This window comes from Neophocaena asiaeorientalis, unplaced genomic scaffold (assembly GCF_003031525.2).
Source record: "Neophocaena asiaeorientalis asiaeorientalis breed wild unplaced genomic scaffold, Neophocaena_asiaeorientalis_V1.1 scaffold30, whole genome shotgun sequence".
NCBI classification, from domain to species: Eukaryota; Metazoa; Chordata; class Mammalia; order Artiodactyla; family Phocoenidae; genus Neophocaena; species Neophocaena asiaeorientalis.
The window spans coordinates 11608621-11630494 of record NW_020174923.1 but is presented as its reverse complement, the minus strand read 5'-3'; the positions used below and the strand labels follow the sequence as shown (position 1 = coordinate 11630494).

At 60.7% G+C, this 21874-nt stretch overlaps 1 protein-coding gene across 1 annotated transcript in view; it reads right to left on the bottom strand.

Annotated features, from left to right (window-relative positions):
• The window catches only part of BAHCC1 (BAH domain and coiled-coil containing 1), a 59647-nt gene that overhangs the window by 32442 nt on the left and 5331 nt on the right, over positions 1–21874 (bottom strand). Inside the window, exons 8-9 of the mRNA XM_024760628.1 lie at positions 21787–21872; positions 2458–2637 (exon numbers count right to left, since the gene is read on the bottom strand). Coding sequence (XP_024616396.1) covers positions 2458–2637; positions 21787–21872 — 266 coding nt within the window. The remainder of the gene's footprint in view (positions 1–2457; positions 2638–21786; positions 21873–21874) is intronic.

Genomic DNA, 21874 nt, shown 5'->3' with positions numbered 1-21874 from the left:
CTCTATGCCGGGAGCTCACAGCGAGGCAGCCACACCACGTGGCCTGTCGGAGCGAGGCTGCAGAGGGCGGAGGGCAGGGGAACCCCGTAGGAAGGGGATCCCAGGCTGGGCAGCCTACCCGGAGGCAGAGAAGGGGGGAGTGTGAGGGGGAGACCGAGGCACAGGCCTGGGAGGTGGTGTGGTCCCCAGGACAGATGCACTAGCTACCTCAGGTGGGACCTGGCAGGCTGGGGTGCTCTCCCCGGGGGCTGCTGCTCTCCCACACTCATCTTTAGCCCCGGATGGGCCCTGCTCCCCACCCACCCCGTGTTCCAGAGGCTGTGTGGAGGTGGGAGGCTCGGAGGCCCCATCTGCTTCCCCTTGTCCTGCATCCACCAGTGTTTGCCCACTGAGCCCAGTGCCCCACATGCGTGCCCTCCCCCGTGAGACCGTGGGCACGTCCAGCCTGAGGAGGACCCGGGGCTGTTTCAGGGCTGCTCAGACTGCCCTTGCCTCGAAGTAGCTGCCTCCCCAACATGCAGGATGGGTAGGGTGGGTAGGGGGCCGGCACAGCCAGGGTGCTACCCCCACGCTGGTCCCATCCCACTGGGTGGTGACAACTGTCACTGCCAGGTGGCTCTGAGGCTGTGGCTGTGGGCGGCGGGGTGTCCCACAAGCAGCTCCGCCAAGGCAGCCGTTGGCCGGGGGAAGTGAGTGTCTGGAGGCCGTTGAGGGTGCCATCTGCAGGCTGCCTCCCACCCGCCTCTCCCCAGCAGTCCCCAGAGGGGCAAGACAGGGGCACCTTCTCCCCGGGCCCCAGGGCAGGTGGCACTGCCCACAAACTGCCCTCCTTGCCGGCAAGGTCCCCAAGGGTGGGCCAGAGCGGCGGGGGATATATGTCTCCTGACGCAGACCTCTGCCATCCCGACCCTGACCAGGGGCCACCGTTGCAGCCAGCCTGGCTGTGCCCACACACCTGTGGCTGGGCCAGGGCAGGGCAGCGGCCGTTACTTCGGTCGAGGTGGTCCCACGTGGCTGCTGTGGGTATCCCCTGCCCTCGCCACAGCAATCGGCCCTCTCCTCCCTCCCACAGACGTCCTGGGAGCCAGATGCTCCCACCAGGGCCAGGAGTGGGCCTGACAGCCACAGAAGGCAGAAGGGCTGGAAAGAGCAGGGGAGCGAGGGGTGCCACGAGCTTGTGGGGTCCACCCACAGCCGGCCCAGGAAGCCCTGAACCAGGGCCTGGCACTGTTGCACCAGGTCTCCCCCGGGGAGGCTGCTAAGAGGCAGGGGTGGGAAGCAGGCAGCAGAGGTGTCTCGGCCAGGGAGCCTGCTCTGCCCACCTGGGTCCTCAGGGCCAGCCCGGCCTCCCCTCCACCGGGGAGGAGAACTGCTCCTTATCGCCTGCCCAACATGTGCGCTCCACACGGCGCTTAAAGCCCAGATTATTTTAACAACTGTCCCTCACTCGTCACCTGTCCTGTTTGGAAAACAGCCCCTTTCTTGTTGCACAAAGAGAAGTTTCTCTCGCTCTCCAGCAGCACTGGGCGCTAATCTCCCCGCCTGGAACGCGGGTGGCAGCGGGCGCGGTGTGTGGGTCCACGTGTTCTGCAAACACAACGCCCGCTGCTCAGCAGTCATTGAGTTACGGCGGTGCCGGTGCCAGGAGCGGAGAGCCCTCTGTGCCCGCTGCCAACTGCAATTACCTCTCCGTGTGCCAGCCGCTGTCGGGTTTAACCCTTCCCACGCTGTGGTGGCCAAGCCAATACCAGGAACCTCGGGTGGGGGACACTGGGGCCCAGGGCCTCTGCCCACGTCACAGTGCCCAGGGGCTGAGCGGACAGTGGGGAGCTGGGCGGTGCGGAGCTCTGTCCCTCTGTGGGAAAGCCAAGGGGAGCCCCAAGGTCCTAGAAGGGTGTGCAGGGGCCCTTCTGCCAGCTACGAGGCCTGAGACACATATGAGGCACCTACTGTGTGTACGAGGCTGCAACCAAGGGGAGGAAGGGACCGGGAGGGGCTCTGTTCTCGGCCAGGCCCCCAGGGTGGCAGCTGGAGTCTGCTGACAGCTCTCTCCTCCCCACCCCTCCCTCCCAGCTGACACATCTGGAGCCCATGCCTCCCCGAGTCTAGGAGGTGGGCGCAGCCCTGCCCGGCCGGCCCAGCTGTGTTCCACATTTCCCCGGCTCCCCAGAGCCTTCCTGGCCCCACCCCCTTCTTCCCTCTCTGACCATCTCTGGTGCACATCTGGCCAGGATCACTGACTGGCGAGACTGGCCCCCTGTTTCCAACCAATTACCACCTCCCCCGTGGGGGCCTCCTCAACAGGGAGGCAGCCCCTCGCCAGAGTGCTTGGCACGGTCTGCCAGCTGACTCTTGCCAGCCACAGCGGGGGAGCCCTTTGCCTCACCACTGGCCCTGGGCACCACAGTCAGTGGCTCCAGCCGTGGGGTGCGGCTGGGAGCCCCGGCCCCGACTTACCTTCGTGGGAGTGGGAGAACCAGATCTGGGAGGTGGTGGGGTGGGAGCCACGGTAGGCCTGATCCGAGGGGGAGGGGTTGGGGCCACTGGGATGTGCGGAGGCCGCTGAGCCCAGGCTGCTGGTGAGGAAACTGCCCATGAAAGAGGAAGCCGGAGAGTTCCCCATCAGGCGGCTGCCGGCTGTGGACACAGGGGGCAAGAGTGAGTCTGGGCAGGGACAGCACTAAGGAGCCCTTCTCCAGGGCTGACTATCAGGTCCCAAGCTCCCTGGGCTTCTGTCTTCAAACAGCCAAGAAGCCGAGGTGGGAGAAGCTGCCCGCTCAGGCCTCTGAGGCCCTGACACCCTCTTGTTACTGCAAAACCCCCAAGAATGGCACTTTTGCCGAATGACGCACCTTCACCCCCACCCCCATCAACCAGGTGCCACGTACTGTGGGCCCCAGGGCCTGTAGGAAACAGGTGGCCCTGTGGGCGGGCCTTCGACTCGGAGGCTCTGACTCTGACTCTCCCAGGCCAAGGCCTCTTAGCTGCCGGCAGACCTGCTAGAGTATGTACCTCCTGGATAGGTCCAGGACCAGCAGGTGCCGGCAGTCTCTGCCCACCCCCTGGGTGGCACTGGGAGGGCCGGCCTTTCCCCCAGGCAGCATCTTCAACCTTCTCCCCAGGTCCAGTTAACCACCTCATCAGACTGGGGTGCCCTCTCCCAGGTGACCAAGAAAAGAAACCAAGGCAGAGGAAGAGAGACATGCAAGAGGAGCCTGAGGATGGAAGTGTCAGGATCTGCTTTAACGCCCCCAGGGTTTCTCAGGGTCAGGCCCTGACCGGCGGCATCGGGATGCAGGCAGTCACTTATGGTCCAGGACACTCTTGGCGTTTCCCCTGGCAGCCAGCCTCCGTAGCCTGTCCACCTGCACCCTCCGACACTGTATACCCTATCTGCCCAAGCCCAGTGGCCAAGGCCAGGATGATCAAGCCTCGCCAGGTTACCGTGGCGACCAGGGGATTGCATAGGAAGGATGTACACAGAGTACTCTGCGCAGAGCAGCGCCTGGTGGGTGGTCTGGGCTGCACTGCTCAGCCCCCACCCCAGCAGGGCCCCCGGCACCTTGTCACCTCTGCTCCATGGGCAGAGAGCCTAGCTTGGGACCATCCCAGGGGACAGGGAAGTGGAACCTGGGGGCTCACCATCCCATTAGGCTGAGTGTAGGGGCCTGGCGGGGTTTGCAAGGGTTTTGGCGGCCCCAGGAGGCTGCAGGCCCGGCCCAAGGTGAGGCAGGGCAGCCGTTCCCCTGCCCGGGAGGCAGGGGGAATTTGTGATGCCTCATCCAGCCTGGCTTGGCCCTGGGAGCTTCCCAGACACCCTGTGACTCAGCAGAGAGGCGGCACGGCCCGAAGCGGGGGAGAGGGAGGGGCTGCCCCGCCGGGACCCTGGCCGCTCCCCTCCCCTTCCCTCCACTCCCGTGCGGGAATGAGACATGTGGATGAGAGAGGCCTCTCCTCGCCACGGGCCTCAGAGGAAGCGTCTGTGAGAACTGCTGGGCACCAGGGTGTGAACTGACCTCTGTGGTGGGTATCAGGCCAAAGGGAGACCGTGAGAGGACCCAGGGGCAGGGGGCGAAGGTGCCCAGGAGCCAGGGACTTCCCAGACCGCAAGGCTGGGACTTCCGTGGGCCCCAGCCAGACCACAGGCATGTCCAGCCAGGGGAGGGGACTCTGGGCTGGGAAGGGAAGTGCTGGACTCCCAGGCGGGCGGGTAGAGCCTGCAGGAGATGGAGGGCGGCCCCTGCTGTGCTCCAGGGACCCTGGAGGCAGAGGGCCATGCCTGTGGGATGACTGAGGCCTCTTCCTGCCTCGCCCGGGCCCACCCCATGTCCCCCAGGCCTTCCCACCCCCGCACCCTCCCAGGGAAGTTCCTCCGCCCTGCCCTTCCCGGGGACAGTGGGAAGCAACTGAGTCCAGGAGTCGGTCTGGATAAAGGGTTTCTCCAGGAGCGTGGCCTGAGAACCTTGAATTCTCCCACACCACGGTGGGCGGGGGCAGTGGGCAGGCCCCAGGCTGGGTGGAAGAAGCAGCCTGGCGTTCCATAGGGCCCTTCCGGTTTGAGGATCCAGGGAAACCGAGGCTCAGAGGCGGCCCCTTTTTTTTTCCCAAGGACCACCCACCTGGGGCAGGGGCAGGTAGGAAGCAGGCCTGAGGCCCAGAGGGGTGTCTGACCTGACTGGTCCCCTAAGCTGGAATTGGGGTGGGGGTGGGGGAGGCATGGGACTTCATGCCCTCCTCCCCTGGGAGACCGATCCTGGCCCTGGGTGGGGACTCTCAAGGGTGCCTGTTTTGACACCATCCCAGAAGGGGGTCCCACTGCATGGGAGATTTGCGGGGGGGTGCTGCAGCTCAGCCAGCCCCAGTCCCGGCTCTACGGGGCAGGGGACAAACCAGTAACAGGCAGTTTCCTGCTGTGTGCCTACCTTGCCCCACGCCAGCCAGTCTCCCAACTTGGGGGACCCTCTTGGGGCCCTTCCTGAGTCCATAATGAAGGAACCTCTGTCCCAGAGTGTGGTAAGTGAGCAAATGGGACAGCGCTCCAGCCCCGCCCTCTGGCCTCGGTTCTGGGCTCTCCAGGGCCCCCCTTTGCTCCGAGCCTTCTGGGCTGCCCCTGCCACTCCACCTCTCCCAGCCTCGTGGGCAGCTTGCAGCCCCCTGTGTCCTGCCTCCGTCTGGGCCATTTATCTGGGGTGTCTTTTCCCTCCTTTTTCCTTTCATGTTGAAAACGGAAGAGGCTTGTCACATGAATATTATGTCTTTATGTCTTCACTGTAAGACGTTCAAGTGATAGACACAGCAAGGCAGGAAACAGAGGTCACGGGAGACCCCACTGCCCTGGGGCAGAGCCACACACGTACGTGTCCCAGGGACCACCTTCTGGGCACTCACCCACTCGCCCTGGTGGGAGACCTGTGCAGGTACCCAGGTGGCCTCTCCTCTGAAAACCCCAGCCCACGGCAGCAGGTCCTGCCAAGGGCTCTCATACTCTCTGACCAGCAGGCCAGCCCTGGGGGATGCATGCTGGGCAGGTGCAAAGACAACTCCCTGACGGGCCCCCCAGCCTGGGCCCTGCACGATGGGGCTCCATGAGCCTTGATCTGAAGGGGTCCGTTTCTCCCCCGCCATCCTGGGCTAGAAGTTTGGAAGCAGACAAAGTCCTACAGGCTTTGCTGGGCGGGCACTGCCATGGTGGGTGTGGGGGAGGGGACTGCTGGTACCCAGAGTCCCCCCATCCCCCCCAGCTGGCTCCTGACCCTCAGACAGAGCGTGCGGGCTCCTGTGTCACTTCCACCTCCAAGGAGTTTGGCCATGGCACCGTGCCCAGCCAGCAGAGGCGTGGGCAGACCTGGCTGCCACCTCCCCAGCCCCCGCCCGCCGACCAGTAGCCAGGCCCAGACAGAGCCTGAGCAGAGGCGGCCTGGGCCCTGGCCAGGGCTGGAGCTGCACGGCCAAGTCTGGCCGGGAACTGGGCTGGAGGCTTCTTTCCTCTTGGCAAGGTCCTTGCCCACGGAGTGCTGTGGTTAGCAACCTGGGAGGGGACAGTGGGAGCCCCAAGCAGCAGGGAGGGCCAAAGGGGCTTTCAGCTCAGAGCCCCCCGGGCCGGGAGCTCCGATCCTGTCACCATCTGCACTAGCCCTTCTCACGGCAAGGGCTTTATGAACCTTGTATCAATTCAGGTCTTCGCGATCCCAGGTGGCGGTCCCACCACGGGGCTGACAAAGGAACGGGCATCATCAGTGTTGGCCCCACGGCCCCAAGTGCCCGGGCTGGGGTTTGGATGAGGCTTGTCCACTCCAGGGCTGCCCTGGCCCCTCCAGTGAGCATGGTCACGGTGGCCAGTGCCCTGTATCCTCTGCAGGCTCTCATCACAGCGATCTGGCCAAGGTTAGCATCGTCTTGGGACAGGGACCCGAATGCTGTGTGAGGTGTCAGGCTGTGTGAGGCAGACCATTCTGTACTACGCACCAGCCCCCAGCTGGCCATCCCCACTGCCCGGCTGGCCCAATCCAGGGTTTGTGGCCCCAGACACAGGGCTCCAGCCCCAACTCCAGCGCTGCCTCAGCTCTGCCTAGGACACCACGGAGGCCTGGCCCGGGTGCCGGGCTGGCTGAGAAAACCACTCCGGAAGCCAGAATGCCCAGGAGGGCTGGTCGACACCCCCCACCCACTGCCATGGCCCAGTTCCTCAGGCCAGGCCCCACCCCCGGAGGCCCAACCTTTCCCACGCTCCAAGGCCCAGACAACCTGGACCGGGAGACAGGCCGTACCTGGACCCTGGCTGTGTGGCTACTTCCCTCCCAGCTGCCCCAGCTGGACGGAGCCGGGCGGGAGTGCCCTGACCACTAAGCCCAGCCTTTGCTCACAGGGCCTCTATGTGCTGGCCGTGGTAGAGGCGACCGCACATGCCCAGGCAAAACCAGGGGGAGGGGCCTTCCTCTGTCAACCCGTGCCAGGCCCACCTGCTGCAGCCAAGACGGTCAACAGATGTTGGGCAGGCCCGAGGGGTGCTGAGGGTGTTCCTGCCTTGGAGCCCACGTGCTACCCCGGGGAGCCTCCAGTCCAGGGAGGGGCTGACTGGCAGCAAAGCCCCCAGAGCGCGAGGGGCTGGCACACCAGAGGCCAGGCCCAGAGCCCTGGACAGCCAGGTGCGCACCGTGCCTGCTCACCCCCTCTCCCTCCATCCTCCACCTTCATGCCAGGCTGACAGAGGGACAGAGAAGGGCCTCGGAGAGCTGGGGAGAGCGAGCGGGAGCGCAGAGCTACAGCAAAACGAGCATTTGTTTTGACTTAAGTGAGCTACCTTTTCTGGAAACGGTGAAACTGGTTGTAAAAAACAAAAAGGGCCTCGTTGCGACGGCTGGCGGCCGCTGCTGAGAGGCAAGCCCCTTCCCAGGCTCTCCTGATGCTTCTGGAGGCCCAGCTGACAGGCTGCTGGCACCGGGCTCCCCAGCTCTGCGTCTGGCGGCTGCACCCTCCGCTCGAAACAGCTCCCGCCCTCCTGCTCACACCTGCTCAGGCTCCCCACGGCCTCCAGCCCCCTGAGGCCATCCCTGGGTCTCCCTCAGGACACCAGGGGCGGCCTGCCTAGGAGGCCAAAGTGCCCCTCCGGTGCTGGGCCAGGCTTCAGAGGGAGGGGACTGGAGAAGAGGAGGCAGGAAGGATAACAACCCACTTGTGTGGACCCGGCCCACATTCCTCTCATTCCAGGAGAGGGAAGGGGAGGGAGGATGTCCACCCTGGGTGTCCGCGTGGACAGGGGGTGGAGAAGCTTCAGTCCAGCCTGCTCGAAGGCAGGTGGGTGTCCATCTGTCTGACCACCCAGGAGCAGAATGGGGGGAGGGGGACAGGGATGGGGATACCAGGCCCTGGTGGGAGGGGCCGCTTTGGACTGCCCCACAGGAAACCCAAAGTGGCCACAGCAGGGGCCACAGAGGCTGCACCAACCACACCACCGGCCACCAGACCCACTCTAGGTGTACACGAGTTTGCAAGCTCAATTCCTGATGCCACCAGGGACGTTCCCTGCTGGGCTGGAACCCACCAGTGGCCCAGGCGTGAGATACTATGTGTGCCTCTGTGTGTGTCTGTGCACAGGGGCACAGAGGCAGTGAAGGGACTACGTGTGGGCACTCAGGGTGTGTCTGGGTGTGTGTGCATGGCTGAGCGTGCATGTGGGCAATGGCCGTGCACACAGGCACAGACGTGCATGCGGGTCTGCGGCAGAGGCTCCGAGGGTGCACTCTGGACGTGGGTGTGCACGCCTGGCTCCAAGTGTGCGCAAGGTGGTGACTTGTTCTTGTGTGAGGGAGTCACACACGGGCTGGGCCGGCCCTGAGGGATGCTGCTTCCCAGGGTCACGCTGCCACCAAACCGGTCTCCTTCCTGGCCCAGGCTCTGAAAAAGGCTCCTGGCCTTTAATTCTGTCTGATGCCTGTGGTGGCAGGCGAGAAACAACAGGACACTCCCCCCGCTCCTTCTCCACCCTGGGGGGCACATCCAGCTTACTCACGGTGGAAGGGGAACTCTAGTCTCAAGCCTGTACCAAGCTGCGGCACCAAGACCCCCGACCCCCTCCTGCCTGGGAGTCGGCCCCCTCCCCAGCCCAGCTGCTCAGCCCCCAGCCACCTGGACCTGAAAGTGGGTCCAGCGGTTGTGTGGATTCTGGGGGCAGTTGGCAGGTCACGTGGCTGGGGCCATCTCCCCACAGACAGCCCGATTCCTCTGTGGTGGAGAAGCAGCTCAGAAGCCCCCTCCGATCTGGGACCCGCTCCGGGCAGGCCCAGCCTCACCAGGCAGGCTCTCCAGGACCCAGAAATTATGGGGATCTGGGGCAGTCCCCTCCAGCCACAAACCGGTGGCCTCCAGATGTCGGCCTGTCTGACCCCCCTCACTCACTTGGTCTCACCGGACACGGAGCCTGCCCTGCTTCAAGCCACCCCCTGCTGCCACAGTCCCAGAATCCCTGAGGATGCCACCCAATGACCCCAGCTGCCATCCACAGCCCCGAGAAGACAGAGGGACAAGAAGAGGAGGCACGAGGAGGAAGGAAGGACAGAAGAGAAGGAGGAGGCTGGAGGCAGAGAGAGACAGCTGCAGCCGTGGGAGAGGGGGTGCTGGTGGGGGAGGGGCGTGGGGCGGCAGCAGTGGGAGCAGAACGCGAGCCTCCGCCAGCCCAGCCGTGGGACGCAGGGGCAGCCCCGGTGAGGGGTGCCCGCCCAGAAACATGAGTGCGTCACAGGGGAAGCCCCTCTCTGCTGGTCCAGCAGAACCTTCTAGAAGACCCGGTTGGCCCAAAGGCAGTGTCTCACAGGCCATAATAGGAAAACTCTGTGTTTGTTGAGCCACCAGGCCCACAAATATAGAGGCAATGATGACAGGGGACGGGCCCAACCACCAACAGCCCAGAACTAATAAAAGAAAAGGGAAACCGGATATAAGTCTGGTTCTTATTAAAAGGGTAAATTTAGCCTTTTGGCTAGGCGGGGAGTGCGGGGTGGCCAACACTCCCCACCAGGGCCGCCTCGGACTCTGGCCGAGAGTGACTCAGAGGGCTGTCCCCCACCCCCTCCTCATTCTTCACACCTTCTGGGGTCTCCGCCTCCCTTCCCTCTCACACCCTCCCTGGCGAATGACCAGCACTCCCCCTCCAGGACGCCCCTGAAGGCCAGCAAACAGGCGGGGGGCGGGGGGGCGCAGGGAGGTGACCAGGGCTGGTCGGCGCCACCCCCTCCAAACCCCGCCAGCTGGAGGAGCACCCTCAGCCAGGGCAAGGCTTCCCTTCACACCATCTTGAGCTAAGCCAGCTGCAGGGCGACAAACGCCCTAGTGGTGGCAGTCCAGTGCAGACATCCGGGTGCACACTCATGCCCTAGCCCCACCGGCCCCTCAGAGGGGAGCCACCTGGACAGGGTCGGAGGAGCCCACCCCGCTCTCCTACGCCCCATCCCCTGGACCCAGGCACCCAGCACCTCGAGCTGGTCTGAACGCGCCTCTTTCTCAGCTGTGGGTAGGCAGGGGAAGAGGGCACCCAACACTCCCAGTTCATTCCCAGCAGATGGGCGGGGTGCCCTGTGCTTCTCCCAGCAGAGCCCTCCAGGGAGCCCACATTTTGGAATTTCTGACAGGCCACCCTCTGCACCCCATCCCTGCCTTCTGAGGCTCTCAGCAGACCTGCCCTCCCAACCCGACTCTAATGTCTGTGACCAGAAGCAGGGAAAGGCCTGGCACCGGGGCTGCCCACGGCTCCTGGTGGGAGGAGCATTTGGGGGGCAGCCCGCTGGGGAGCAGGGATCCCCCACAGTGTGCTCCTGGGGGCAGCGCTACACCCCCATAAGAAGGGAGATGGGGTGGGGGCAGGATGCACCCAGGGCTCTGTATCCTTGTAGTTTCTTCTAACAGCGCTGCTTTGACAAACCACCCCACTTCCTTCAAAGAACGGAGAGAAAATATTTTAATTTCTAAAGATGGTGAGTATAAGTAGGGAGAAAACCTCAATTCTCTGACGTAAAACGACGGTGTTTCTGGGAACTCTTGAAGTGAACAGGGCAAGGAGAGCTGTTTCTGGGGTGAAGTGCACCCCACTGGTCTGGGGGTCCCAAATGGGGATGGAGTGCCAGCCAGCCCAGGGGAGCCAGCGGGGAACCAGCCTCGAGGCGGCCCAGCAAGAGCTCCCAACGGAGAGAAGACCCCTGCCCCGTGCAGCTCACCCACAGCCTGGGGCACCCAGCCCTGTGCTCCCCCAGCCCCACCCCATGCCAGGGGCGGGGGGCTCAGGCAGAGAACCAGCCTTGGACCTCCAGCCCAGAAGCCTGTGCTCCTGGGTGGCTCCCGATGTGACCACAGAGCAAGCACGTGGCATTGCTGAGCCTCCACCTGGACCCCACCTGCCTCAGGACCAGGGGGCAGCAGGGGACTCAGCCCTGAGCCTGAGGACTGACCCCTCGCCCAATTCACATGCTGGGCTCCGACCAAGTGTCGTGTGTGGGAAAGGCTCTGTTGCCAGACCAGGGGAGGGGGCTCTGCGCTGGGCTGCCCGGGTGGAAGGAGGTCTCCAAAGGGTGCCCCCCACACAGCCTAGAGACCTCAAGATGCACCATGCCCTCCGGCCACCTGGTCCAGCGGCTCTCGGGAGCCAGGGCCTGGTGGGGCTGCCCTGAACCTCCGTCAGCTCCAGGCAGTCCAGGAGGAGTGCCCGGGTAAGCCCGGGGCACCTGCTGACCTCACCAGGGCAGGCAGCTGGCGTGGGAACATCGGGAGAGAGTGCTGCCCAGACCGGACAGCACAAACGTCCTTGTCACCCAAGCCACAGACTGGGCCCTGAGCTCCGTCCAGAGAATGAAATTCTAACCCAGCTCACTCGTTAAGACAAACAGTTACTGAGTGGCGGCAGTGTGCAGGGTCACTCACCCTCACCCTGGAATCCGAGGAAGTCGCAGGCTGCCCGGGCACCCTGGCTTCCAACAATGGCCCTCGGACCTCTCGGTGACCCACACTACCGTGCGCAGCCGCTTGGGGCCGTCTCACTGGCCTGTACCTTTTCTTGATTTTATCTGTATTCATACCCGTTAAGGGCTTCTTAAGAGCTCGCCTAAAGATGCATTGCAATTTAATTTAGATTTAATTTTAATATTAATTTAAAACAAATTAAAAGCTTATTTTTAGGAGACCCAAAGGGATGCAAAATGTCTCAAAAAGGGGACTGGCTTCAGGCAAACTGCCCTCAAGTGACCTGCTGGCCAGGCCTGTGGAAGGCCAGTTGGACAGGGCAGCTGCCTCACCAGGCAAACAGGCAAGTCCTGGGGGACCACAGGTCCGGCTCCTTCCCCTGCATCCTGTGTAGGGTGAGAAAGGCTGTGCACACAGGCCAGGCACAGAGGGATCTGCTGGCACCCTTCTGCACGGTGCTGCTGAGGCCAGGAGGCGGGCGGGAGCCCCGGTCCTGTCCTCCCCATGTCTATGTCCAATACTGGGTCCTGAATCCCCACCTGCCGGCCGCCAGGACCCTATAGGGAGTGATGGGAAGAGGCATCAAGGGCCTGTGCCCCACTGAGTACAAAGTGCAGGGATGTGAGCGCTGCCTGGGGGAGAGAAGCGACCAGGATCTGGAGAGTCAGGGCTTGTGGGAAAGAGCCGCCACGAGAGGTGCAGGCAGGGGTGTGCCACTAGCTGCCACCAGCCCCGGGCAGCCACGCACTCCTCCCAGACTGGGCACTGGGGCCCAAACCAGGAGCGGCTCCTAAGCCTCCTGGTGTGTAAATGCTGGAAAGCAGAGTGGTGCAGCGAGCGGGCCCCACCTGGCAACACAATGCTCCAGTGCCTGCAGCCCCTCGCTGCCATGCCTGACTGCCCGGGATGGAGATGGAGCAGACAGCGAGGGGCCACAGCCTTGCTCCCTCATCTCTCCTGTGCCCTCATTTCCCTTTTGTTGGTTGTCCCCCCACCCCAGCCCCTGCCTATGCAGCCACCCACACAGCCACCACAGAAGGGAGGGGAGGGGAGCGGGCAGCTCTCCCCCAGCGTCTGTCCCCCCTCGCCCACCAGGCCCTAAGGCCCAGGTGAAGCCGCTGGCTTCTGTCCTCCAATCTATCGTAGGTGCCCAACCACACATGTTGACGGTGAGGGAGTCACCTGCAAGGGGCCAGTCAGGGGACGGGCAGGAAGTGGTCCCACCCGGTGCCCAGCTCCTGCACCACCAGGTCCCTCCCTTACTGCAGGGGGAGGGGGTAGCGGTGTCTCCGCAGGGACAGTCCCATCCTGAGCCTTGTTCTATCTCCACTGGTCCCCCTCTCCACTGCACAACCTCACACGTGCGCCCAGAGGCCAGCCCGCATGCCACAAGGATGACGCTGGGCTGCACTGCCCAGTGGACCTCTCACTGCCACCCCCTCACCCCGTCACTGGGTGTGACACTAAGAAGGAGGGGATTGTCCTCTCTGCCAATCTTTTTAGCTCTGACACCTCTTTTAAATGGAATGCACACAGTCTGGGAGCCTCTGCGGACGACAGAAGATGCTTCTGGAAGGTAAGGAGATGCTGACCTGGCCCCTGGGAGGTGGCCACACAGGCTGGAGATACTGCCCACGTGAATGTCCCCATGTATGTGGTCGGGTGTCGGGCGGGCATCTTGGTTTTTAGTGAAGAGACCAGGGCCAGTTCAGAATCCGGTGTCTCCTGCCCTTCTCTTCCTCGTGAGGTTCTCCCAGAGGGTTATCGTCTCGATTTTCCAGTGTGGGGTCAAAATTGCAGGAGAAAAAAAATGAACAGGGCTCTTTTCGTGTCCACAGGCACGTGTGTACCTTACCCAAGTGTGGACAGGCACGCACACCCCGTCTCGGCCCCAGCCATCCTGCACGGGAGGGAGGCCAGCAACGGCCAGGCCCAGCTCTGGGGGAACCAAGGGATGGAGGGCACAGACACCCAGACTCAGGACGCTGGGGTCCCACGGGGAAGATGGCCCCGCGTGGAGAAGGGCGGGGGTGCTGCAAGGCCTGGGGGGACAGACTGCCAAGGGCGGTCAGGGCAGGAGGTCACGGACCATGCGGGTGGAGCCTGGGCACTGGTGGCTGTAGGGGCTGTCCAGGTCGGGAGACTCCAGGAGGGACAGGGGAAGGGGAGCAGAGAAGGTACCTGGGGCAGCAAAGAGGGGAGTACAGGTGGCCAGAGCCTGTGGGTGGCTTGGCACATGTGCTGAGTGTTGGGAACCTTCGGGGACAGTGATATGACAAGGGTGGTAGGTGGGAGCTGACCTACGGTGTAGGGGGCTTGGGGAAGGGAGGCCCCAAGGGAAGGAGAAGCAGGGCTGAAGGCTCAGACAGGCTTGGGGCTGACCTGCAGGTAGAGGCAGAGCAGGGAAGCTGACCGGCACCTCCTGGAGGAATTGGACGTGGGGATAGCTTCATTCGAAACAGAAGCCTGGGGCGGGTGCTGGGAAAGGACCAGCTCCAGTTCAGCAGAAGCCAGTGACACAGTGAAGAAGGGGGCTGAAGCGGGGGTGGGCAGCTCACCAGCACCAAGCTCTGCACGTCAGGCCCTCAGTCTGCCACCGAGGGTCACGGGGGACCTTCAAGGCTCCATCCCCGGCAGGTGGCCAGGAGCTGAAGGATGGAGCAGGTGGCGGGAACTGGAGACAGACCAGAACGCACATTCCGACTGCGGGGCGGGCTGGCTCTCCCAGGGGCCAACTGGGATGTGACTCCTTGAAGGCCAGTTGTGAGTGACCGTGAGCGAGTGTCTGCATGAGTGTGAGCAGGTGTGGGTGTAAGGACATGCCTGGGGGTGTGAGCACACGTGAGCAGGTGTGACGTGTGTCCATTCACCGTGGGCTCATGTGAGCTCAGCCAGTTAATGCCCTGGAGGGCCTGTGGGGACATTGGGGTCTGCAGGGTAGGTCTGTGCCTCTGCCCCCAAAGGGGACACGGGCTGAGCCAGGCAGCAATGCCTGTGCTGACACGGAGCCTGCCACAGGGTGCTGTGAGATGCTTGTGAGATGCTGGTGGACAGCGGCCTGGGAGTGCAGCCCCTTCCTTACACCTCCACCGCGTCCCCACCCTGGGTTCCGCCCCTTGGTTGTTCCCAAACTGCCTTCTTTTCACCCCCATCCAGCTGTGCTCCCAGCATGCCTGCCTTGATGGTGGGGGGCCCTGCCTGGTCTGGCTCTGTGATGATGGGGCCATGGTGCCCTCCCCAGAGTTGCCTTCAGAAGGAAGTCCCAGGGAAGAAAGGCTCTGGCTTCCCAGAAGGAGGAGCAAAGGGATCCAGCCAAGACTGCCTTTTCCCAAGATGATGGCAGAGCGCAGTTTAGTTATTAAACCACCACTAAAATGTGGCCGATGAGTCTCTCTTACTCGGCGAGGTTCCCCAAGAAGACACCACCCCAGGCCACCCTTGGGGACCCCAGCCTACTGCTCAGAGGCCTCTCAGCAGCACACCTATCCCCTGCCCCTCCCCTGCATTTCTGGTAATTTCTAGAGGAAACCAAGTTCCTATACTTAGATGAAGCAGGGCTGCTTTAACTTTCCTTCCGGTTCCAGGCACACAGTGGGTCCCCCCTTCCCCAGCCTCAAAAGTCTTTGGATCTAAAAACACTGGACTCTTTGTTGGGGGCCCTGGGGGAGGGGAGAGGGGGCAGGGAACCCAACCCACCTGTTCATTCCCTCCTCCCCCTCCCCCACCCTAGGTCAGAAAGAAAAAAAAAAAGCTTCCTGGCTGATCCAATCTGGAACCTAATCGTCTGGACAGCTGCAGCAGCCCTCAGATGCCAGCCCGGCTGGCTCCCAGCTTGGGCACTGGATGCCTCTCCGCCAGGCCCGCAGCCTGCTGCAAACGCACACCAATCCCATAAGCGGGGAGGGGGCAACCCCCACCCGGCGCCCCCCCTACCTCCTCTAAGCCCACACCCAGTTCCCACCAACCGGTCCCTGTCCTCCAGTGGCAGCTGCTGGCAGGGCCACAGGAGGCAGTAATATTATATATTACAACAAACAGGGGCGGCCCACTGACAAATAGGCCTGCATGATCTAAATGGTATATTATCCCATAAAAACGTCATCGGGCAGGGCGTCAAAGCCGAGACGGAGCAGCAGTCTTGGAGTGCGGGCTGCAAAACCCGAACCTTCCTTGGCGTGGCCCAGGGCTTTGGGGACATGTTCTAGACAGTGCATGCTGGTTGTAATTTTGTTGTTTGCTTTTAATCTGGAGTCTTTGGTGGGAGAAAGGAGGTCCCAGAGGTTAATGGGGACAGGGGAACCCCGGGGAGCCATCCCCTGGCGGGCAAGGCAGGAGGAAGCCCTGCAGTGCAAGTCACCTACTGCCAAACAGACAGGGCACATGCTGCACCCCAAAGCCCTGAGGTCGGCCTCAGCTCGAGAGCTGTGGCGCAAGTCCCAGCAAAGACCTCCGACGAGGGCCTTTCCCAAGGGGTGCCCACCTCTCCAGGAGGCTGTCGGGAGCGGCAGGAGTGAGAACTTTCTCTGGATGGGTGATGATGGGCTAGGCCTTCCTTCCAGAGGGGCTAAGGCAGCACCCCCGTCCTGGGGGGATGATTTCTATTCATCAGAAGTCATCCAGGGTGGATGCTGGTCAATACGGCATTGATAGGGTTTACTGCCGCCTGTCAGTGGGAGGCTGGGGAGTGGGGCGCCGCCCCAAAGTCTGTGCAGGGTTTTCTCATGGGACTCTCTAGGCAGAGATGCCCTGATGCCACCCAGGTGGAGTCCCCACATCCCTTCCAAGCTGACCCTTTGCCAGTGTGACCAGGGCCCCTCTGAGAAGGCCACGTGCAATGGGCTGGGATCAGGGAATATGGTGGGAATCCCCCTGGGACTCTGGCCACGCCAATAAAGGCAGCTGCCCTCTGCACAGGGTGCCCCTGGGGCAGAGGGGCAGCTCCCATCTTTTGGGGCCTCTATTCAGATATTTATGGTAGGGAGGAAGCCAGGCAGGGCCCAGAGGCCTCTTTCAGGAGGAAGGGCAAGGGGTTACTGGAGGTGGCAACCAAGGCCCCCTTCCGCCCAGAAAGCACTCATTCCCAGTGGCACTGGCTGAACTCTATCTGAGCTTGGGAATTCCCAGCTCAGGGCCGGTCCCAGGCTCAGACCCTGGAGCTAGACCAGGAGCATTCTGGGAAGTGTAGTCCTTTGGGAGTTGGGAGGGCCTGCTGGGATTTCCAGGGGCGTCTCATCAAGAGCAAGCAAGAGGACAGAGCAAAGGAGGTTACCCTGACTGTAATCCCAAGGTGGAAGTTTGACATTCCTGGGAAATGGCTGAACTTAAGACATCTGCTCCCTGAAAAGATACCAGCCAACGCTGGATTCCAGCCTCAGATCATACCCGCAGTGGTCTCTCTGAGCAAGCCATCTGGTGCTCTTATTTTGGTGGGAAGACCTGGGGACTCCCCAGAGGGAAAAAAACCCTGCCTTAAGTGCCCGGACTCCTATCCTCCTCTGGCAGCTGCCCCCAGACAGCAGGAGAGACAAGGGTGCTACCTGCCGGGCTCCTGGAGAGGCTGTAGCGCATCCCGCACACTCTCGCACATTATTTATGCTCACAGCCCCCGCTGATGACATATGTAAGTTGACAGCGAACATCCTATCAACTTGCTGGAGTGTATCTTGATTGTTAAAACACACTCTTAAAGGTATACGATCATTTATCAAATTAAAATAGCGGCGCCTTGCCTGTCCTCTTTTCTGCCTTCCCTGACCACTCCCCTGCAGCCTCCCTCCTCTGGCCTCCTGGGCATCCTGCCCTTGCACCCAGGCCCTGCTCCTCGGGTTGGTGGGGAGAGACACTGCCCTGCTTCCAGGGACCCAGACTCAGCACCCCATCCCCACCCTACCCCAGGCCAGGGCAAGCCCACTAATCGCCAAGAAGTGACAAACGCCAGAAGCCCCACCAATTAAATCTAAACTCAAGCAAAGCTCAGTGGCCAGTAAATTATTATTTTTATTAGCTTGAACCAAGTTCCCGTAAGAGAGAAAGTCAACTTGCTCCCATGAATGGCTCTTGTATAATTTATTTAACTCTGTGCTCTTTGCCAAAGCCTGGAATATTTTTAGCTCGTTCTGTTGTTGGATTTGGCTTTTTTATGTGTGTTTCTGAGGGGTATTTTTAGCTCCCTCCATGTTATTCTAACAGCCTCCTGTGCGTTTTGTCCTGTCTGTGCGGGCTGTTGAACCCAGTCTCACAGCAGACGAGGGAGATTTCTAAGAATACACGGGAGCGTTTGGGGGTGATGAGGGATGGCACAAGGCTGCTCCCTGCCTCGCTGGCTAATTTGCCTTAGTGCTCACGTGACCTGGATATTCCTATAGGAATATCCTTGTAGGAAAAATCAGACATGGGGGCAGTACAAGCCCCACTGAGAAAAAACCCACATTCCAAAAATGGCTTCACTGGGGTGGGCGAGGCGGCCACAGCCTGGCCGATCCACGAGGCCACTGGATTCCTGGCTCCGCAGGGCAGCCTTGGCTTTGATGTCTGCTTCTGTCACTTACAGAGCAGGATGGGTAGAGTCTTCGGAAAGTAACTCTTTTCACACCTACTTAATGTTGGTAACTGTTGCGGAAACACTCCACCGTGTCACTGAGTTAATGAGGTATTTACGAAAATGTATTTTTATTCCTTTACAAAAAAATATCCCATGAGGAGGGAGGGGGACCCTTTGATGGGGTCTTTTTACACCCGGAAATTATCTTTTTTTCCTCTGTTTTTTTTTTTTTTTTTTCCTTTTTTTTTTTTTTTTTTTTGAGATTTGGCAATCAGGAGCACTGTTAGCAGGAGAGAAGTTTGTGGTTCTCCCACCAGAAGGAACGTGCCGTCCTGTTTACTCCCAACAACCGCAGGCCGAGGGCACCTGGCTTCCAGGCCCGGCCATTTACACCCCAAAGAAGCAGGGAGAAGGGGCGGAGAGGAGAACCCACCCGCTGTCACATTGCTGAAACCAAGACTTGATCGGCTCCTCCGCCTTCCTCGGGTGGAGACCCGGTGATTCTCGAAGGTTCAGCCCTGAGGGGGACGTACAGAGAAGGATGGAGGGCAGGAGCTGACCGGCTAGAAGAGGGGGCGGGGACTGGGCTTCTCCCAGGCCGGGCTGCCTCCTACTAAACGCGCTCGGAGGAGAGGCGCGATCCCCAATCGCTCCAGGCAGTAGCGCTGATGAAAAATCTTGGGTTGGTGCGTTGTTGATTTTCCTTTTTTTTCCCCTAGATTTCACAGCTTTGCCTCCGGACCATCTGTATTAGAGACAAAATCTAACACTGCACTAAAAATAACGATTCCAAACATTCTAATTACACCTTTTGGTGACAAGGTTACTGGAACAGCACTTTACCATAAAACCCTTCAGCCCGATGATAAAGCTATGGGCACTTTCAGTTTTAGAAAAACAATGAAAGAAGCCCTGGAGCCCAACATCCCATCGGGGTCCCTCAAGCTGACATTTTGAAAGCACTGGGTGGGGACGAGGAAGGGCAGCACTGGCGGAGGGCAGGGAGGGAGACCCTTGGCCAGGCCGTGTGTCTGTGCCAGGGACGAGCAATCCTCAGAAGCCAGAGACTCAATCTCTGGTGGCTGGATCTTACTCCCGTGTTAGAGCCGGACAAATAGGAAGAAGCTCGGAGCAATTTTCCTTTCAGCAGGGTAGTCAGTGCAGGGAGGGGCGGGATGGGCTGCTGCAGCTGTGGCCTGTGGACCTGAGGCCATCCGCGAAAATGGGAAGAAAGTCTGCCAAACTGGCCATTTTGAAATCCATACAAGAGATGCAAAAAAAATTTTAACTTAATTATACCTTTTTCTTTTTAAACTAGATCATATACAGACACAGACCAAAGCAAAGTAGTCTGGGGTATAATTCCTTTTAAAAAAAATTGATGTAGCTATATTTTAAAACCAATACAAGATACTGGCTTTCAGCAATTTCAAAAGGCTTTCAGCGGCAGATGTTTCTAGCTGAACACCCTGTAGGCCAGCCTTCCCGTCACAAATGGGTTGAACATCTCCAAGCACAATAGGTCTCTTTGGTCCCCCGGGAGGTGCAAACAGCCTCCAGGAGCAGGGGACACGTGGCCCTCCAGCTCCCCCCCGCCAGGGTGCCCTGGGGACCTCCAGCGCCCCCTAGAGCACCCTGCATATGGGGGAGGTGGGTAGGGTCTGGGTCAAGGACACAGACCAAGCCAGCACCCACCCAATTTCTCCAAACCCTCCATGGCCTATGATCCAAGAACCACGTGGTCAAACTTGGAATGAACAAGACAATGGTTTGGGCCACCCAGACCACGCTCCCACCTGACTTGGTGGTGCCGGCATCTGGATATAAGAACAGAAAGGGGAAATGGCGGCTGACCAGGACCTGGGGAGGGCCGTGGGCTGTTGAATGGGGACGAGGGAGACAGCAGTGACCTGAACTGACGGGGAATCTGGTCTGGCCCTGCCCCACCCCATGGGGGGCACAGCCCCAGCCTGTCTGTGTACTACTGGGAGAGCCTTGGTGTCGGGGGCCCTTCTGGACCGGTTTCTGTACCCTCCAGGCTAGAGGGTATGGCATATGCAGGGTGTGTGTGTGTGTGTGTGTGTGTGTGTGTGTGTGCAGCCAGAAGGGGCTAGGGAAACTGTAGCACTGTCCCTGCTGCCACCACAAGCCCCCAACCTCAACCCCCCAGTGTGGGCTGAGCTGGGCGGGCAGCATCTCCAATGCAGGGGCAGGAGAGACAACCACAGGAACAGCAAGGACAGATATTTAAAATCGCCAATTGCCCAGGCAAGTACTTTTGCTTTTTTGAGTTATAAATCTGTAAGAGAAAAAAGCAAAGGAGAGGAAGAAGGAAGAGCAAGGAAGAGAAAAAAAAGCAGCGCTGCAGAAGGCTCGCACTGGAACAGGAAACGCGGGCGAAGGGCTGATTCCAGGAGAGTGCTGAGTCCAGCCCCTCTACTCCCAGCGTGCTCGAACTTTTTGTATCTCACGTTGTAAATGCTAAACGCCCATTAGTAATCAAGCAATTTCTCGTATTTTTTTTCTTTTTAGGTAATTTATGTTTTTCTTTCTGACTGCCCTCCCTTCTGACATTTTCCCTTTTAGCCTGACTCTGCCATCCGTTTAAATCCACACACTAATTGTAACCCCATTAAAGCAGATATAATTTTATTAGTATTCACAGTTCATCAAGCTAGCAATAACTGTTACTGCCAAATTAACAACAACAAAAAAAGCGGCAAACAACATTTCTGATGTTTAGAACAAACTGTAAACAAAAGCAAGCCAACCTTTCAGGGTGACCAGCGGGTCCCCACACACGCAGCCCCTCCAGCTTCCTGCAAACTCAGCCGGCGCTGGCCAGTAACCTCCAGGGTCTCAGGCGAGATCGCGGCCCCTTCGCCACCCTCTGCCCGGCCCTGCTTCTCTTCTGACCTGGCTCGACAGTAATATCAAAGCCACCCGAGACGGGGACTGCTCTGGAGGCCTGGGTCAGCTCTGCCAAGGAACAGCTCTCTCCGGGAGAGAACTGGAGAAAACCCGAGTGCAGGGCGGCCCCAGCTCTCTCCTCCTGGAGCAAATTTGCTGCGAACTCGCCTGCACCGAAATCCGTCGGCGGCCCCCGCGCCGCCCCCAGCCGAGCCGGCGCCGGCGCTGCGCTCCCCCAGGGCGCAGGCCGCGGGGCTGGGCCGTGATCTGGCCACGCTTTGTCCGGCTTTAGCAGGATACCAGAGGCACTTGTTAAAGCAAATGCATCCCCTGCAAACCCATTCTCGCCCTGACACTTCAAGGCTTTATATAGAAACAGGATTTGCTCGTCTTACACCAGCAGTCCCTATTAACGCTCACCCCGCGCACACACCGCCCTAATCCGAGAGGCCGCGGCACCCCCCCCCCCACCTTCACAACGGCCGTTTTGTTCCCGCAGAATGTGCCTCGTTGTCCCAGCCCCGGAATGTTTTAAGGATGTGAATGCAGAATGCAGAATGCAGAAATGAGGTTTCCGCGGAATTTAGTTCTTTTGCAGGAAGGAGTGGGGGAGGGTGGCAGGAGGGGATAGGCTTTATTTTTAGTCGGCTCCGAGGCTGCCCCTCCGAGACACTGGGGGACCCTGGGGAAGGCCGCTCTAAACCGCGATGATCCGGCTCGGGGCGCCCGTAGGATGCGCGGGCCGCCACCGGTGCCGGAGCAGGGAAATGAAACCGAAGGCTTCTCCGCAAATGCTCCAAGGAGAGGAGGGGCAGGCTCCCGTACGACCCTCGACTGTGCCCACCTCGCGGCAGGGCCTCCTTTCCCGCGCCCACCCGGCCGGCACTGACCTGTGTGCGAAGCCATGGGCAGCGGCGACGGGAAGTACTTTCCGGGCTGGAAGTGCGCCGGGGGCTGCGCAGCGGGCCCGGCCGGGGC